An 18104-nucleotide genomic window follows, 5' to 3' on the forward strand; every position below is an offset into this window, starting at 1 on the left:
TAACTTGCAATAGACCAATATGACATAATTAAATAAAATTTAGCCATGATGGATATGCACCAGATTCAATATTAAATAAGAATGAAAAAGAAACTAAAGAGACAATTAACACAGTGTTAAAATTTAAAAAGAATAAATTGAGATTCAAGTTACTGAATTGCACCAACCTTCTAAAGAATTATGGGACAAAATCTCAATCTAAATCTATCTTCTGTTGTAGTTCATATCAACTATGCTAAATATGAATGTAAATGTGTTTTTCTTCTTCTTAAATATGCATTAAGCTTGTTATATCACAAATAACTTGGTTGTAAAATGAATTATGATTTTATTTCTAAAATTTATTTTAATTATAATGTGAACTAGACAATTACATTTAAGTATAAGACACCTCTCAGTCTATTTTTGTTTTGAATATATATATATATATATATATATATATATATATATATATATATATATATATATATATATTATTCCATAATTCATTATAATTGGTTTTTTTATGCATGATTTATTTTCAATTTATGATCAGATGCAAAGTTCCTATATATGTATTTTTAAAGAAATTTAAAATAAATAAGCTAATTAATTAAAACTATATTTATAATATTATTAAATAATAAATAATTACAAGCAATATTCATATCATGTGAACTACAACCCAATAGATATTGTCCGATAACATGTATAAGAGATTATAAGGCAAGTTCCTTGTAAAAAAATTTCAAAGACTCGAGAGTTATACCATATTTTAAAAATAAAAAATAATAATTTCACTTATTTTATCTCCTCACTTTTTAACATAAATAACAAATATGTCCGCATTACACTTTAATTGAAGATGTAAGAATATAGAGTTACTAACAAAAAGTAAATTAGCAATGAAGCACAATTTGGTAAAATTAAATGACACTAAAATCTTTGGAATAGCACCAATTAAAGAATAAAGAATGTTGTATTCACACAAATAATAATCTAGCAGTAAATGTTATCTCAATCAATTTGTTTTAATTTAAAAAAAACATTAAAGTTTAAAGAAGAAGAGTTGTAATAAAAAGAAACAATATTTGTCCTTAACAATAAAATCTAATCACGGACTATCCCTAAGATACACCTCCAACCCCATTTCATGAATGTTTCACAGCTTATGGACCCTAATTTAAAAACATGCCCACCCATTCTTTAATATTTCATTCTTCTAATTTAAAATTCCCCATCTTGACCGTTGTTCCTTCAAACCGCTCACTTTTCTAATTTCCCCAAATCAAACTCGTCTGCTTAAACTATACTTAACCAATAACCTAACATTATTTTATTTTACAACACTCATTTTTAACTCCTCTACTCAAATACCTAATTTTATATAAGACTTTATAAAAATATACTTATAATTTTAACTTAAACACCCCTTCAATTTTTTATTACATTTAAAAAAAATCTAGTTATTTATTAATTGTGCTATATCTATCTTTTCATTGATTTATTTTAAACATATCTTTCAGCTACGGTGGAAAACTAATTTCTTTCTAATAATAGAGTAATTTTTTGTTTTCAACAAAGTTTCTTTTTTAGTTAGGGGAACTTTTATTATATACTATAGCTACATGTTACCTCTGTTTTCTGCTCTTTCTCACTCACTTCAGAGTTCCCACACTTGAGACTTCTTCATTCTCATAATCTCATGTGTTCCTGACAAACCACCACCATGAAACCACCGCCACCGCCGCCGCCGCGAGCTCTTTCACCTGCTCTCATTGTCGTCCTCCTCCTTCTCCTGCTCTCCACCCCCATTGTCACATCTGTCTCTCTCCCTGACCCTCCAGCCCCATCCCCCACATCATCTCCATCATCACCTTCCACATCCACCACCTCCACCCTTGACCCAAAGCAAGCGATAGCCCTAGAATCCCTCAACATACCAACCTCAAGAGACCCCTGCGCCCAACCCTCCTTCCACAATGCCACCATCTGCGACTCCGCCAAACCCTTCCGCCACCTCATCTCCCTCCGCCTCGCCAACTGCTCCTCCTACCTCTCCCTCTCCTTCACCGCCCTCAAGTCCCTCTCCACCCTCCGCTCCCTCTCCCTCCTCAACTGCCCCCTCTCCCCCGTTCGTCTCCCCCCGGAACTCGCCTACTCCCTCACCTCCTTCTCCTCCGTCAACAGCTTCCGCCACATCTCCGGCGTCTGGCTCTCCCAGCTCCAGAACCTCACCTCCCTCACTGTCTCCGGCGTCCAAATCAAAGCCTCCGGCCCCTTCGTCATCCTCGCCCACATGACCAAGCTCAAAACCCTGACCATCTCCGGCGCCAACCTCACCGGATCCCTCCCCGGCCACCTCCACTCCAACCTCACTTTCATAGATTTCTCCAACAACCGCCTCAAAGGCAACATCCCCCCCTCCATCACCATGCTCGACTCCCTCGAACTTCTCAACCTCTCCTCCAACTCCCTCTCCGGCGAAATCCCTTCCTCCATCGGAGACCTAATTTCCCTCACAAACCTCTCCCTCGCTTCCAACTCCTTCTCAGGCTCCATCCCCGATTCCATTTCCGCCCTCCCCGGCATACTTCACATGGATCTGAGCTCCAACCAACTCAACGGAACCATTCCCAAGTTCATTTCCCAAATGAAGTCTCTCAGGTACTTGAATCTCGCCAACAACAACCTCCGCGGCGTTCTGCCCTTTAACCTCACTTTCATCAAGCGATTGGAGGTCTTCAAGGTTGGTGGCAACACTAACCTCTGCTACAACCACTCCGTCATTTCTTCTAAGATGAAGCTCGGTATCTCTCCCTGTGATAAGTACGGAATGCCGGTGACTCCGCCCTCTAAGGATTCGTCCGCAGATGATAGCACTGACGATGATTACGATGACGGTGATGCGGAGGGGATTAGGCACAAGAAGGAGCACCATCATGGTCCTAACAAGTTCGTTCTCGGTGTCGCCATTGCCCTCTCTTCCATAGTCTTTCTCATTATTTTCTTAATCCTCTGCTCCAAATGCTGTCGTTAGAGGAAATTTTGGATATTTTTAGATTAGGGAAATTCATAAATTCAGTTGAGTGCACCCTGTTTGATATATTTATTTATTATTATTAGTGTTATTAGCTTATTAATTATTATCATACAGTGGTTACAGAGTAGGATCCAGGGGAGGAAAGATAATGAATATGTAACTGCCGAAACAAAATTTGAAGATAAAGAATAAAATAATGAAATTGTTGTATCTTGGTGAGGATATTTGGAAAAACGAGTCAGGAGAAACATTGAATCAACTTCATGCGCAGTTTAGTGCGTTTCTTTATCATGGGATGCTACTTTCTAGATTTTTTTTTTTGGATGCCGTCTTATTCGTTGTTTGGAGTAGAAGGTGGACAATGGTGCATGTGGGTTTGGTATCTTCAAGATGTGTGTTACTTGTGCTATAAGCCTTTGTTTTTCATACTTGTGATTCGTAACTATACTGCGTGCTTTCGAAATTGGCCTTTTCATTTGTTTGTTGCATTAATAATTCTGCATTTGTTTATGCATAGTAGAAGTTGGAGGCAAAAACTTTTCGAAGATTTAGCTAAATAGCTGGATGGTGTGATACTTATTTCAAGTTCTTCTGCAAATGGCTAAAACAGTGACGCTCTATTATTTGTGGGCACAACTAGAGAAATTTTTTTGCTTAGTTTGAGTAGGAGAGAGGGACAGTTGCTTAAGTAGATAACGGTTGGTGGTATTATTTCCAAATTGGAAATTGTATGATTGTGGATATCATTCAATTTATGGTTTGTGTTACTGTTAAACATTGGATATGAGCTGTCTGTCCTTCTTGATTTGCACATAAGTTAGGTGATGCTAAATACTAGAATGGACTACTAGTATATTATATATTTCATCATATGTTAGCTTAGTTGTATTTTTTGTTTCATCATAGGCTGTGATGTGATCCATTGTCCATTACCTTGTCCTGGGTCACTATTTGTTTCTGTTGTTTACATAAGTTTAATCTTCAACACAATTTTTTTGAGGTCCACGAGTTGACAAGTAAAGTCAGAAGCTTGTGTCACTGACCTCCTGGATTTGTTGTAAATGTAAACTGTTTGGTGAAGTCTGCTTTGTAAAACAGTTTTATTTAGTGCATTCAAATCTTTCATTACATTAGATGGTGAAATTGTATTGTCAATTTCCACAAGAATTATTGATGTTGCAGCGACTGAAGTTGCTATGTTTGAGCCGCAACAAGCTTTTTCTGGAGGATAGAAAAATTGAAGATTTGATCTGACTATTAGTTCAAATAATTTTAGTTGTTTTATTATCCTGCAATCTGTATCCAACTTGTCATCTTAAAGAAAAAGGCATAGATTGGTGGTTAAATTCCAAAGATACCATTATATTCTACCAATATTTTCCAACCTGTCTTTACTTAAAGAAATCTATGTATCTATCAACCACATGACATAACCCACTTATCAGGTACCCTCTCCCTCACGTGCTTCGGGTTTTTATTTTTTATTTTTTATTTATTTTACTACCGCATATTTAAAAAACATTCTTCATAGGACAATATAAGAGAGTGATAAGAAATTTTCATGAGGTTTTATTTTATTTTAAATTATATGGTTATTGATTTAAAATTATTTTATTTTATTGGCTAAATAATTTAATTACAAATTCTTTTATGAATTTCATTAATGAGATATTATTCATAATATGATTGAGACTAGAATAAGTTTAAAAAGGGTATTTGTTCATTTTTTTTACGAAATAAATTGAAAAAAAAAATACACTGTTAAAGTTTATTTGTTCATAATACACTGTTAAAGACTAATTGAGATACAGTTTGAGTTTATGATATCTCTGTAGAAAATAATACATTTTGAACATTAATTTAAATGAAATAAAAGCTTATGAAAATAGAATTTAAGAATTAAATCAAGATGCCGATTTTAAAAAGTAAAATAAAGTTTTGGAGAATGAGAATATTTAGAACTTTCCTTCAATATGGTTTGGACAAAGGACACTTAACCATGCTTCAATTTTATTATTTTGTTGCAATAAAACTTTGACATTATTTGCACTGGAAATTCTACTCAAAATTAAAATACTAATTAACTTTCCACATTTAATGAACTTTATCTTTATCTCAACATCTCTATCTTCTTTCAATGCGTTAAGAAGCTTTTTTTTTTTTTTTATAAAATGTATTAACAAGTTAAGTATACTTTAAGACTATAAATTTCTTACATCAACCAATTAGGAAATACTTTGGATATGAATTTCAGCAAGGTTATTACAAAAACAAATAATTTTTAAGGCTTATATGCGTTCTTTATGACATAAAATGAGTGAATTTTTACTTTTGTTATCGTAAATGCTTTTTTATTCTTCTTTTTTTTAAAGAATACATCTTTTGATCATACGATACTAATCAATTCTTTATTTAATGAACAAAATGTCAATTTTTTTCTTCTAAACTAAGTATTGTACTATAATATTGACATGCGTTACCTTAAGATAAGTCAAATAAATATTATTTATCTATCTTAAATTGTATACAAAAGTCATAAAGTAATAATTTAAAATTTTAGAAATATAAAAAAAAATATTTTACCAAACTAAAACAAAATTTCACATATTTTAAGAATTAAACAGAGTAATTTTAAATTTTATAGGAATGAAATTTAAAAATAAATAGGAACCAAAATCAAAATTTCCTAATTAACTTTAAAACACATTTACATCAATTTATATGAAACTTTATTATTAAATGAGAGTTTAAACCTTTACACTATTCGTATATCAAATTAAATTCAAATTTGGTAACAAAAATATTATTTCAAAATTACACTGTAATCCTTCTCAAAAATATGCGAAGGATAGTATGAAGTGAAAGAATCATTTTAACAATAAAAATGAAAGTAGAAATCATATAACGTGTTTTAGTGATAGTGTAACCTTTAAATATTTATATTTTACTATCCATACGTATATTTGTACTCTCAAACGAGTACAAGCCTGTAATGCATATTCTTTCATTCATAGACGTGAATTTCTATGTTGTTCCCCTTTGATCTGCACTTCAGGTTTCATACGTAGGTCAATCGTGCAAAATATTTCAACATTATAATTGTTAGGAATAGTACAAGTGTGAGTCAATGTCTCACATTAGATAGAATAAACAAAGTTAAACATTATATAAGAATAAAGACACATAGCATAATTGTCTTAAAATTTTGGTGTAAAACTGGTATCAAATGTTTTATATGGATAAGACAAATGTCATATAATCATATAAAACCATAATATCTTAATGTCTATGATCGTAACCCATGTGACAAAATTATATAACCTATCAATAATGCTTGCAAGAACAACTGCACGCAAACAAACTCGTTGGAAACATGGTATAACCTACAAGTTAAGTATCAGTATAATATCCTAGGAAAAGAAATTGGAGTTTTTCTTGTTAACAAGAAAGTTTCTTTTCATGTTCTTGAACTGGTCGATGTGTAACAAATCATTCATCACAGAAAGATAAAAACAAGATTTTAACATGACAGGATAATGAGAAAAATCCATTTTCTATTGATCAGTGATCACAGAGTTAAAATTTTTTAGGAGTTAGGAAAACAAACTCACATTTATAACTCTAATGATTGATGTATTTTACGAGAAAAAGAGGGTGAAAAATACTAACTCTTTCACTAACAATTTACTCATTTGACGTCTGGTAGTAACTAGTATATTGACATGCAGAGTATGGATCTAAGGTAATTCCTGCCAAAGAGCGATGTGTAGAACTATATAGGATTATGTGAATGGAAATCTTTTTACAGGAAAGAAACCAATTCAATCATGGAATCTGTGGATTCCAATTTGGTTATCGACGACAAACTTGTTCATATATCATCTATTCGAGATTGGCCTTGAACTGTTGCAGAAATTCACGTGAAGCTCGAATTGGTAAGGAAAAAAGTCACGGCGTCATTAACCACAATTAATATAAGCCACTGTTAATGATAAATGTATGATTGGTGATGTCTGACTCTGGTTGAGTTTTGTGGTCCGTGCTACTGTTAGGTAGTTGATTATTAGTTGTCATAGCTACCATGATTTATGCAAATAAATAAACATACCAGCCTTGTTTTCAGAATTACAATCTTCTACAAACTTGGGTAATTATATAAGAAGGTCATCGATAATGATTTCATTTAATCTTTTGGCAGCACTTACGTAGTTCCTTTATTTATTACATTTTTTTTTCTTTCATTGAAAACAAAAGGTTACATGCGAGATGGTGATGGACGTGATTGTCAACATCCAACAGCAATATAACTTAGCTAGTCTCTATGTATGAAGACAAAAACATGTTCCCACTTGAGGACAGACTGCCCCATCATATATACTGGTAAAAGCATCACCCATTTCGCATTCCTGATTCATTCGTTTGATTAAATGAACATTAGGTTGTATTCACAGATGTATTTCAGATCTCAGTTTCATTGGTTTATCTTATAGTTTATACAACCGTAGTTACTATTTGTTCATCTTAGATGCCTGATAACAATTTATTATTGCAGCAAAGCCTCAATAGGAAATATCTGTGTAGTTCAAGGACTTCTGATGGAAAGGAAGGAGATAGAACATGCCATAATCAAAAGGCTATGTTTGAGACAAACACGTTATTTGTCTGATTAGGTCATGAGAGTGAATATGGTAGTATATATAGACCATAGTTAACCAAAATCGGTAAATAAAAAAAATTAACAGTGTATTAACAATATTCATGACTTAACTGATAATGCCTTGGTGCTTCTAACGTGAATATTAACAAGCTACACAACTTATCTTGATGTGACTAAACAACTTACCCTTTTGAGCGACTAATTTGAATCCAGAAATTTACAATTGCATCAGATGTGAAGGGAGAAGATTTTGCATCGAAATAGCATTCAACTACAGAGAAATACAATATCATTTGTATGGCCAGTCTTAGTTCGATTCCTTTCTTGAGAGACAATAAAGATTAACATTGACAGAAATCACACATAGATTCCAATCTCAAGGCTCCCACTTCCCCCATATCCCAATATCCTGATAATTTATTTTCCATGAAAACGTACTGCAGCTCAACTTGATGCCCTCAGTAATTTGGTTCCAAATCAAATCCATATCAACAATTTGGATGGCTTAACAGTGATTGACAAATTTAGTATTTTCAAACAGATATGAACTGCGTAAATTGCCTCTAACTTGACTGCCAAACTTGAAGTCCAAACTTATGATTCAGCATTTATGACTATCCTTCATCCATCTTATGCTTTGGCATTGACTATCTCTGTCAATGAATGTGTCAAGTCAAATCCGATACCGTGATTGGCATAAGATTCATTCGTGAAAGGGGTAAATTGACATGGCATAATTATCATTTCCCCTCAACCGAATTTCCTCAACAATTTATTTACCAGAAATCTCCGCAAGAACAGAAGCCATCCTTGAAATGGTGAAACCGATTTGAATCTCTCAGGATAATCTCCCTTCTGGTTGTCTTGGACATGAACTTAACCATCTCATGACAATCACCACATACCCGTAAGTTCTTGGCGACCCTAATAGTCCTGCCTGGGGACAGATTTAATATACCAAAAGCCACAGCTAACTTCTCACTGTGCCCACACAAAGCCGCTTCCTTCTCCGTGTCGTCTGCATTAATCAACGCATACCTCATCTTTGGAGAATAACCTTCGTTCTTCATCTTTATTCTCAAATTATTCAGCAATGAGACTATAGTTTTGGCTTGAGGGTGTGCAGAATCTGCAGAAACAAAGGTGGTACTTTTTCCTTGGACCTCTATCCAACTACAGCCTGGGCTCTTTTTTAGTCCCAGCTTACTAATCCTCTCCCGTAACTTCTTTACTTCTTCCCACTTTTCTGCCTCTGCATAGACGTTGGCCAGAAGAACATAATATCCTGTGTTGTATGGCTCTAGCTCAAAAACATGCTCTGCCACTTTTTCTGCTAGCTCCACATCATGATGGATCCTACACCCACAAAGCAAGGCACCCCAAACAGTAGCATCTGGTTTAATTGGCATTGTCTCAATGAAGTTGTACGCCTTAGACAGATTTCCAGTGCGGGAAAGGAGATCTACCATGCAAGCGTAGTGCTCTAACTTGGGCTCAATGTTGCATTCAGTCATGGAATTAAAAAATTCCCATCCCTCATTCAGTAATCCAGAATGACTACAGGCATAGAGTATGGAAGTGAAAGTAATCTCATCAGGCTTAATACCTACAATCCTCATCTTCTGAAAAGTGGCAATTGCTTCATTTCCCAACCCATGCATGCCATACCCAGTAATCATAACGGTCCAAGAGATCAAATCCTTCTCAGATACCATATCGAAGAGCAACTGTGCATGAATTAGCGACCCACATTTTACATACATGTCGATGAGTGCATTGACTACATGCAAATCTGATGAGTACCCATTTCTCAATATCCACCCATGAATCCCTCTGCCTACGTCAAGAGCAGCAAGGCTTCCACAAGCTGGAAGAACACAAGCCATTGTAAAGCCATCAGGTCTTGATGCTTCTTGCATCTCAGAAAAAAGTTTAAGAGCCTCATTAGGGAGAGAGTTTTTTGAATAACCACCAATCATGATATTCCATGAGACAATGTCCTTCGCTGGAATTTCAGAGAAAACTCGATAAGCTTCTTCCATGCTTCCACATTTTGCATACATATCCATGAGAGCATTACACACGGGCAAGCTCAAGGTCACGTTGTTCTTTCTAAAGTAATTGTGTACATCTCTGCCTTTTTCCAGTGAGTTGCTATAGGCGCATGCATGAAGGACACAAGTCATGGAATAAACATCTGGACTAACCCCTTTGCATTCCATTTCATAGAATAATCTTATTGCATCATCATATAGACCTTCTCTTACATAAGCAGAAATTAATGAAGTCCAAGAGACAACAGTTGTTTGACCCATTTTCCCAAAAACTTTAATTGCGTCATTTAAATTACCACATTTTGAGTACATGTCTAATAAGGTATTGTTAAACCTACCTTCCCTGCCAAAACAAGTTTTCACTCCATGACCATGAACTGCTCTCCCAAATGAAAGACTACCAACATTCGCACAAGCTACTAGAACATTAACCAAGGTAGCCAAATCCACACCAACCCTTAAAATAAGCATCTGGATGAAAAAATCAAGTGCATTGTGGTAAAAACCATTCATCACGCACCCACTTATCATCGAATTCCAGGACACAACATCTTTCTCACTCAATTCATCAAACAACTTGTGTGCAGTGTCAACTCCTCCACTTTTGAAATAAGTTGCAATTAAGGAGTTAACAACAGTATTATAAGAACCAAAGCCTAGTTTATAAATATACCCATGTATTCTTTTACACTCCCCTACCCTTCCCAAAGTAGCAAAACACTTTAAGATGCATGAAAACGTATAAGAATTCCCTGTAATCCCCAGTTTCTGCATTTTCCTAAAAAGATATATACTTTCACGATAATCACCAATCTTTGCGTATTCAGACATCATAAGATTCCACAGAAAAACCTTGTTATCACTGAGAGTATGATCGAATATCCGTCTCCCTTCTCTTAAGTCTCCACAACTCACATACATGAACACTAGTTTTGGACCCAAAACCCCTTCAATTGGTATCCCATTGGAGGAGATAATTGAATGAACCATCTTACCCTCTTGCAGACGCTTACGTTCAGCACAAAGCTGCAAGATAGAAGCGTAAGTGTTCAAGTCAAGCTCGGAATTTTGGGACAGTTTGAGCAATTCCACGGCATTCCGAAGATCACCCACCTCGCAGAATTTGCTAATTTTGGCGTTTTCATCCAACATGAAAGAGACACCGACCCTAGTACTACGAGGAACATCCAAATTTGAAGATAATAAACATTTTCTTGAAGATTGTCTGAAGAAGATGAAACCGTTCAGAGGTCTGGGATAATTTGCTTCATTTGAATGACAGCTACAAGTTGAGCAGCTGCTAAAGTTGGTTATGATTCTCAGCATTGTCAACATGACTCTTCGCTCCTCCTACTTCGAGATATAATCTATCATCTTAAATCTATATCTCTATCTATCTATCTGTATATTCTTTAATCATTATGAAAAGTGTATGAATTAATTCATGAGTCTGAGAAATAAAAGTGTCAAATAACTATTTAAAATTAAATATTGTTATTTTAATTTTTAAAATGTGCATTTATTATTATTATTATTATTATTATTATTATAAATTTCATAATCATTATTATATGGAAAAGAATAAAGCAAAATGAATGTTAATTGCTTGAAATGTAGCCAACCATGAAAGCAAATAGCAGTTACTGGAAAATAGAAGCATTAATTTAAGGTTGCTTCTTCCTCTACCTTTATATATAAAAAATCTTAACAATTTCTGAATTAGGCAATTCAGAGATTATTTTCTTCTTTAAAGAAAACTTTCAGATTCTATAATTCATAAGTCAAAAATAGTTTTCGGATTTTGTAACTCAAAAGTTAAATGACATGATTTTTTTTTTCTTAATCACTATTGACTACTGGAATTATACGGTTCAAAAGTCAATTTTGACATTATAAGCCGGAATTTTTTTTTTTGAGAAAAAGAAAATTAGATTATGCAATTTAAAAGTAAAAAATAACTTCTAAATTGTTTTATACAAAATTTATATTTGACTTTGGAATTTTACAATTCAAGAAATCAAAATGGAAAGTCTTTTTGTATGCGGTGCACAAAGAAATGTATGGAGGTGCAAGCAAAAAACTGCCCGATTTAAATACTTGACTTGAAAAAAAAAAGTCTGAAGGAGAAGATGCAGTTGAAAATAAAGTTCAGTAACATAATTTGAAAAGGAAAACAAATTGCAAGAATGTAAGTGGAAAAGCAATTTAAATGACTAAAAATTTTAAAAAGAATGAAGATGCAGGAGAGAAAGGCTTTCAAAGAGTAAACCAAAAGCAAGAAAAATTGCAGACATGTAATGAATTTCATTTACATGTTATGTAAGACATGAAAGATGTTACGCGATATTTTGTCTAATAGTTTCCAACCACTAAAATTGGATTCGAGGTCTTATACACAGATTTTTGTTTTTAATGATCGAGAAATTGATAAAGACATTTATGTTATAACTGACTACACAAATTTGATAAAATTATGATATTTATCTGGATATTCATGACATTAATAATTGTTGATAAGTTTCATTTTCAGCAATTGATTTCAAACTTCAGTTATTTAACGTGCAGCTCAAAGTATATTTTGAACACTTAAAAAGAAAAGAAAAATAAAAATTTCATACTAGCATAAATAAAATATACATCGTATAATTGTTATTTCTCCTGCTCAATGTCTTTACTTTTTTATGTTTTCTTTGTATCAAATGATCGTAAATGCATTATATTATAATAAATAAAACATTTTTCATCATCTGCTCGCATAACTTTCTCAGAACTTTTCTCAGTCTAAATACCATTGATTTATAAAGGAAACGGCAATATAGTCATGACAATAATTGGGAAGAAGACTCAAAGTTTGAAAAAAAGTTATATACTTGAGAATCAAGATCATTTATAATAAAGCACATAGCTGAAGAAACTACACTAGAATGACACACAGCCAAATAAATCCAAAAAAAAAAAAAACAGAAAGAAATGAAATAAGTGAAATAAGTGAAAAGGGGGAAATAACTTTAACTTAAGTGTTTGTTTTGCAGTAAATTCTTGACTTGATTCTTACAAATAAGATCTATTGTCCCCAAATGTAAAATACCGTGTTTGTGTGTGTAATATATATATACCTCAGAACAACACCCTCTCCAAAATTTGCAACTTGAGCTGGTAATTTCTTCACACGGAAGTTTCTCATCTTCATGGCACAAACCCTATGTTAACTAGGACATATGGTTAAGCATTAACATCACTAAAATGTGATGCATCATAGCATGTATGCCAGAAACCCACTCACTCACTATATTTAGTGAGAATGAAGAATTGAAGGCAAGAGTAATATTGGAGCTTGATTCACCAGCTAGAACACATTTACACGAAAAAACCATGACAGAACAAATGCTATTACCAGGCATGCCATCAAGAAGTTACAAAATGGTTGTCCTGGAGAGCATCCACCAAACCTGCGGGATGAGTTGCCACCGTCTTCCATGAACCTTCTTTCATTCCACTTTTCCATAAATTCGTAATTACTAACACCCGATACATTTGTTGCAGTCTCACTACATATTTCACATAACCTGTCATTAAAAATGGTAGCCAATATCAATAATTTATTTGATAATGGATTATAACAAAAGGCACTCACTTGTAAAGGACCATCTTCAAATTTGGCACTATACAGTAGAACTTTAGCATAGAACAAAAAATGGTCAGGATGATAACAACTTCTATAAGCTTTTTTTATTAGAAGATATTGCTCAAAGGAACCTCACGGATAATCATATCTCCAACAATTTAGTTTTTAACCAAGCCAAAACAACAGTGTGTAATTCACATGGAGAACTTAACGTACTGAGACAGGGCTTTTGTTATTGCATTTCAATAAATTTTATTCAGAAATTGTTTAAATAAGCTCTTCTCTATGAAGATTCAATTTGTGGTGGTGATATAAGTATAAACTTACTTTTCTAGAGCATGCCCCATATGTCATCTGAACAGAGAAACATCATCAGATCCCAAAGAATCTTCAACAAGACAGTTACAAGAGGACTTTCTTTTCAAATATCAAGGACATCGACATGAATATCACGATCAAATGCAATAACTTGCTAGTTTACAAAGTGGTATTATTTAACCTCAAGTTACAACAACTAGAAGCAATTTGCTAATCATATTTATCTCTAACCCATTATTACCTAAAAGTGGAAATCCACCGGCTGTGTAGAACCCCATTAGCTATAGGAACTCCCAATTGGTTGATGGCTACTGATATGCACTGCATAGCTATGTTTGACTATAATAGATATATAAGCGGTAACAAACTTTCCCTTACAATTTCGTTCTATGACATTGATTTACGCTTAACACACTTTCTAAGAAATACCAACCGACAGCAAATAGCAGTACACTAAGCTAAGCCCTGGTATGAATCTAGAAAGGATTTGAAGAAATGCTAATTATGGTATTGGAAAGTCAAGTTCTAATCTAAGAACACAATCAACACATGTATAAGGATGCCACAGACCTCAAGATTTTAAAAGACAAGTCATGGAAACACAAGAAAGATAAAACCTTCACCATACTACTGTTGAAATTACTAATTTTCCTTGTTATCAAGGTACTGCAGCACGCACAAACATAAACCAACGAAAAGGGCGAGACGAATATTTGCTTCCAGAAATTATGCCAAATTGGATAATTAAGTAAAAAGAAACCCATGAACCCCCACATATTTAGGAAATCAAAAACTTCAAAAAATGCAGATGTTATTGTTTATCTGCAGCCTAGAATCAAAAACTGGTATTTGGCAAAAACATACCTGTTCCCCTTAAGCTTGAACCACGCCTCAGCACAATGAACATGTGCAATGCCTAGCTCATCTTTACATGCACAACCAAGCTGAATCAAATCTGAAAACATAGCACTACTAGCAGCAGGGCCAACAGTTGCTTCATTTTCATCCGATGGTTGCACAGAAGCCAGATGGCAAATCCTACAAATCTGTTCACCTTCAGAATTCTCAGAAAACTTTTTGCGGCTGCTGCATTTTATATCAATCACACATGAATTTTTATCAGTTTCAGACGCCCCTTCTGGTACTTTCATGGATGTAAAGTTCAACCCCGATTCATTAACTTCTGCTTCCAACTTCCTATTATTCTCATTCACATACTCAGTCTCAAAAGACTCGATTACAACCACAGTTTCAATCACTTCCTGATTAACCAAATGGTTTGGATTATAACTAGTTCCCTGATCAACCCCAAGCAATTTATTATAACTGATATTTTCTTGACCATGCATGTCCTGACCCTTAACTTCCTCAAGCTCCTCCTTTAGCTCCTTTTCAGATCCCAAATCCTTACGCATCTCTCTTGAAGTTGCAGCTTCTCCCCTTATACCAACTCTGCCACCCAAGTTGTTCCCATCTACTGCATCAATAACTACCCCTTCAACCAAATGACTCGAATTTCCATCTACCCCTTCATGAACCGGACCCAGTATCTCACCTCTTTCTTCGCTTATGTTTTGATCCATGGACAGTTAGTTCACTCCCAAACAATGGCACTGTACGAACCCCACCTAAAAACGCTCCCTTTATTAATTACAGAGGATGAACAATGTGGTCAAATGGATGGTGGAAAATTCATATCTTCCAATGACCCACTTCCTGATTCGAGCAGATATTTTAAGAAATAATCAACTTAAAATAAAAGGAAACTGGGGTGTCAACTCTGAGATGGATGACCTCACTCTCCAAGAAAACAAAGTCCCCAAAATAGCCGCAAAGTGATGGGGTTTACCTCCAAACATTAAATTCCACAAACAAATTCAACTCCGAGATGTTTCAAACAGACCCAGGCCAGGTAAACCTGCCTGGCTTTCTTCATGGATTTTGTTGAAGAACAAAAATGATTTTTTTTTTTTTAAGTGGGAAATAAAATAGGAGCAGGGTTAAGTGAAGAAAGGAACTGGAAAAAAAAAAAAAAACAGTGAGAGAAGGAATTTTCAGTGCAATTGGATCATTAGAATAATTGGGCAAGTAGACAAAACAAAGGAAATAAAAGGTGACCACTTTGTATTCGCATATTTAATAACAACAGCAACCGTAAAATTAATAACCAATTAGATGTATAATTAATTATATCTATAATTATATATTATTTGAATATGAATATACATGTTAGCAAGAAAAAACAACTTTCACATACAAAATTGTGTATGTACGAAGGCTAAGGAGAGAAATATTATTGAAAAGTTTTTCTTTAGAAAAAACTACTAAAAATAATGATAAATTTCAAATACCGGAAAATTTTTATAAATTTTAATCATTGTTATTTCAATTTCTAATGCATGATTATTGTTAGAAAAGTACAAATCAAGAGAGTGGTTAGTTATGAAATGAAATTTGCTGAAATTTACCATTTTTAATGTCTTGACTAATAATAGAGTATTTGCCAAAAAAGATTACATGAGAAAATGTATTATTAATAATTTGTCATACACATCAGCAAACAATTATTTTACCATGAAAAGTGCTAAAATTCCAAAAATAATTTGATCGAACATGGAGAGATGAAAAGATAGATAGAGATGAGTAGATGATACAAAGATAAGATTTATTTATTACACTACACTGTATAAAAAAAAAAGGTCATTTCCTATTATTTATTGCATGAATTCCTCGTTCAGTGTTATCTGAAACTGAATATAATTAATGAGCAGTGGCTGTACGGGGAAGTGGGTGTGTGTATGGTGGCACAAACCAGAACCTCCAACCAGAAAAGGGTGGTGATGTGCAAGAAATTTGCATGGACCTTAAAAAGTTGTGGTAATAGGAATTACGTAATTAACTAGTACTTTAATACTTTTTGACAAAATTTTTATTTTTTTTCAAATCACATCAAATATTTTTTTTAAGTCACAGCAAACTTTCTTTTTATTTAATGAAATACTATCATGTGATTATTGTCAAAAATTTGTGAAAGAAAACTTTGTTAAGAAATTAACTAACAGACAAGAAAGCAGTTTTTGGATTCATCCAGTTTTTAACTACTGGCCATCAATCTCTTCGCTCAATGACAACTATAATTATCCATTAATGTCTTCCCTTTATTTGTGTATGTTGTCAATTTGTCGTTTGTGTTATTTTTTTTTTTGTCATTGCGCATTTGTTGTTCATTTGTTCTTTTGTGCATTTGCTTCTTCTTCTGCTTCTCTTGTGTGTATTTGTTGTTATTAGTTTGCCAAGTAATGAACTTCACACTTTGTCATTCATGTAAATTACAATGCATTTTTGAGTTGCAAATTTTTTTTTTAATCTGTGTCAATTAGTTTGTGGTTTATATCCTCTTTCTCCTGAGTGACTTCACTTTAATTATTGAAAATAGAAAAATTTTCACTAACTCTCCTTACTTTTGTTTGCCATTTTTATTTTAGCTTGATAGAAAAATGTTAAATTATAAAGTCTGTATTGGTATAAAAGTTAAATTTATATTAATTTAATGTCATTCGTGACTTTTATTTATTTATTTAAAATGTAATTAAATAATAAAAATGTATGGAAGGGATCCACTACTGCATATAAAGTATTTAGTACATTAAACATGTTTGTTTTGCTTATATATACCCTTCGATGAACGAAAAGACAGTGAATTGGAGTATTTTGCCCCTTTACCTCTTGGTGGTTTTTCAATTAAAATTCAAGACTATTGTGTATAGTTGATTTTTGCAATGCCATTGTTATTTAAGGTGCTTAGAGTTCATTTCGATTGAGTTTAGATGAGAGGTTGAACGTATATTATTAACTAAGGTGTTTAAGTTTGTCATGGTTAAACTTTGATTTAATTCTATTGAAATTTATTTTTATTAAAAATTTATCAAGGTATATAACTATTACGAATTCAACAAAATGTAAGTTTAAATCATGCATTAAATAAATAAAAAAATCAAATAACATATAAAAGAGAAAATTTATAAATTCATTCGTTTTAAAGTTTTTTTTATTAAAAGTTATTAAATCTCTTAAATAAGTTTGATTCAAATTTTATTGATATTATATTTTCTTAATAAGCTCTTTGAAAAAAATTCAACAACTCATAATTATTCTTTTATATAAAATAATTTTCAAATAAAATATTTTAATTCTCTAAGTTATCCATACTTCTGAAAAAAAATATATAACAAATTATCATATGACATGTTTACAAATTATTAACGAATTTGATTTAGTAATAAGATAACACAATACAACTTATTAGACACTTTTTATTTATTTGTGATTATGGATCCTTATTTATTTATTTTTATGGAAGACAAACACTAAAATATGTACTTTATAGCATTTAAATTATATATTCTTAAGATGCTTGAATTTTTATTT

General features: G+C 33.0%; 3 protein-coding genes across 3 annotated transcripts; 1 reads left to right on the forward strand and 2 right to left on the reverse strand.

The window, feature by feature from the left end:
- The first annotated feature begins 1449 nt into the window (after window positions 1-1449).
- Window positions 1450-3286, forward strand: LOC114186682 (receptor-like protein 51). The gene has a single exon (XM_028074659.1). The coding sequence runs from the start codon at window positions 1709-1711 to the stop codon at window positions 3017-3019; it is 1311 nt and encodes a 436-aa protein (XP_027930460.1). The 5' UTR covers window positions 1450-1708; the 3' UTR covers window positions 3020-3286.
- Window positions 3287-7749: 4463 nt separating this feature from the next.
- Window positions 7750-11108, reverse strand: LOC114187323 (pentatricopeptide repeat-containing protein DOT4, chloroplastic). The gene has a single exon (XM_028075544.1). The coding sequence runs from the start codon at window positions 11066-11068 to the stop codon at window positions 8456-8458; it is 2613 nt and encodes an 870-aa protein (XP_027931345.1). The 5' UTR covers window positions 11069-11108; the 3' UTR covers window positions 7750-8455.
- Window positions 11109-12718: 1610 nt separating this feature from the next.
- LOC114186584 lies at window positions 12719-15721 on the reverse strand. Its single transcript, XM_028074537.1, has 2 exons — window positions 14541-15721; window positions 12719-13299 (listed from the first exon to the last, which is right to left on the reverse strand). Exons 1-2 carry the CDS (start codon window positions 15257-15259, stop codon window positions 13080-13082), a joined length of 939 nt encoding a protein of 312 aa, XP_027930338.1. The 5' UTR covers window positions 15260-15721; the 3' UTR covers window positions 12719-13079.
- Between the last annotated feature and the right edge of the window lie 2383 nt (window positions 15722-18104).

Source organism: Vigna unguiculata, chromosome 6 (assembly GCF_004118075.2).
Source record: "Vigna unguiculata cultivar IT97K-499-35 chromosome 6, ASM411807v1, whole genome shotgun sequence".
Lineage (NCBI taxonomy): Eukaryota > Viridiplantae > Streptophyta > Magnoliopsida > Fabales > Fabaceae > Vigna > Vigna unguiculata.

Coding starts and splice junctions, on each gene's coding strand:
- LOC114186682 (XM_028074659.1), top strand. CDS start 1,709: ATGAAACCACCGCCACCGCCGCCGCCGCGAGCTCTTTCACCTGCTCTC.
- LOC114187323 (XM_028075544.1), bottom strand. CDS start 11,068: ATGTTGACAATGCTGAGAATCATAACCAACTTTAGCAGCTGCTCAACT.
- LOC114186584 (XM_028074537.1), bottom strand. CDS start 15,259: ATGGATCAAAACATAAGCGAAGAAAGAGGTGAGATACTGGGTCCGGTT. Junction 13,300..14,540: donor TTCAAGCTTAAGGGGAACAG/GTATGTTTTTGC, acceptor TTTTAATGACAG/GTTATGTGAAATATGTAGTG.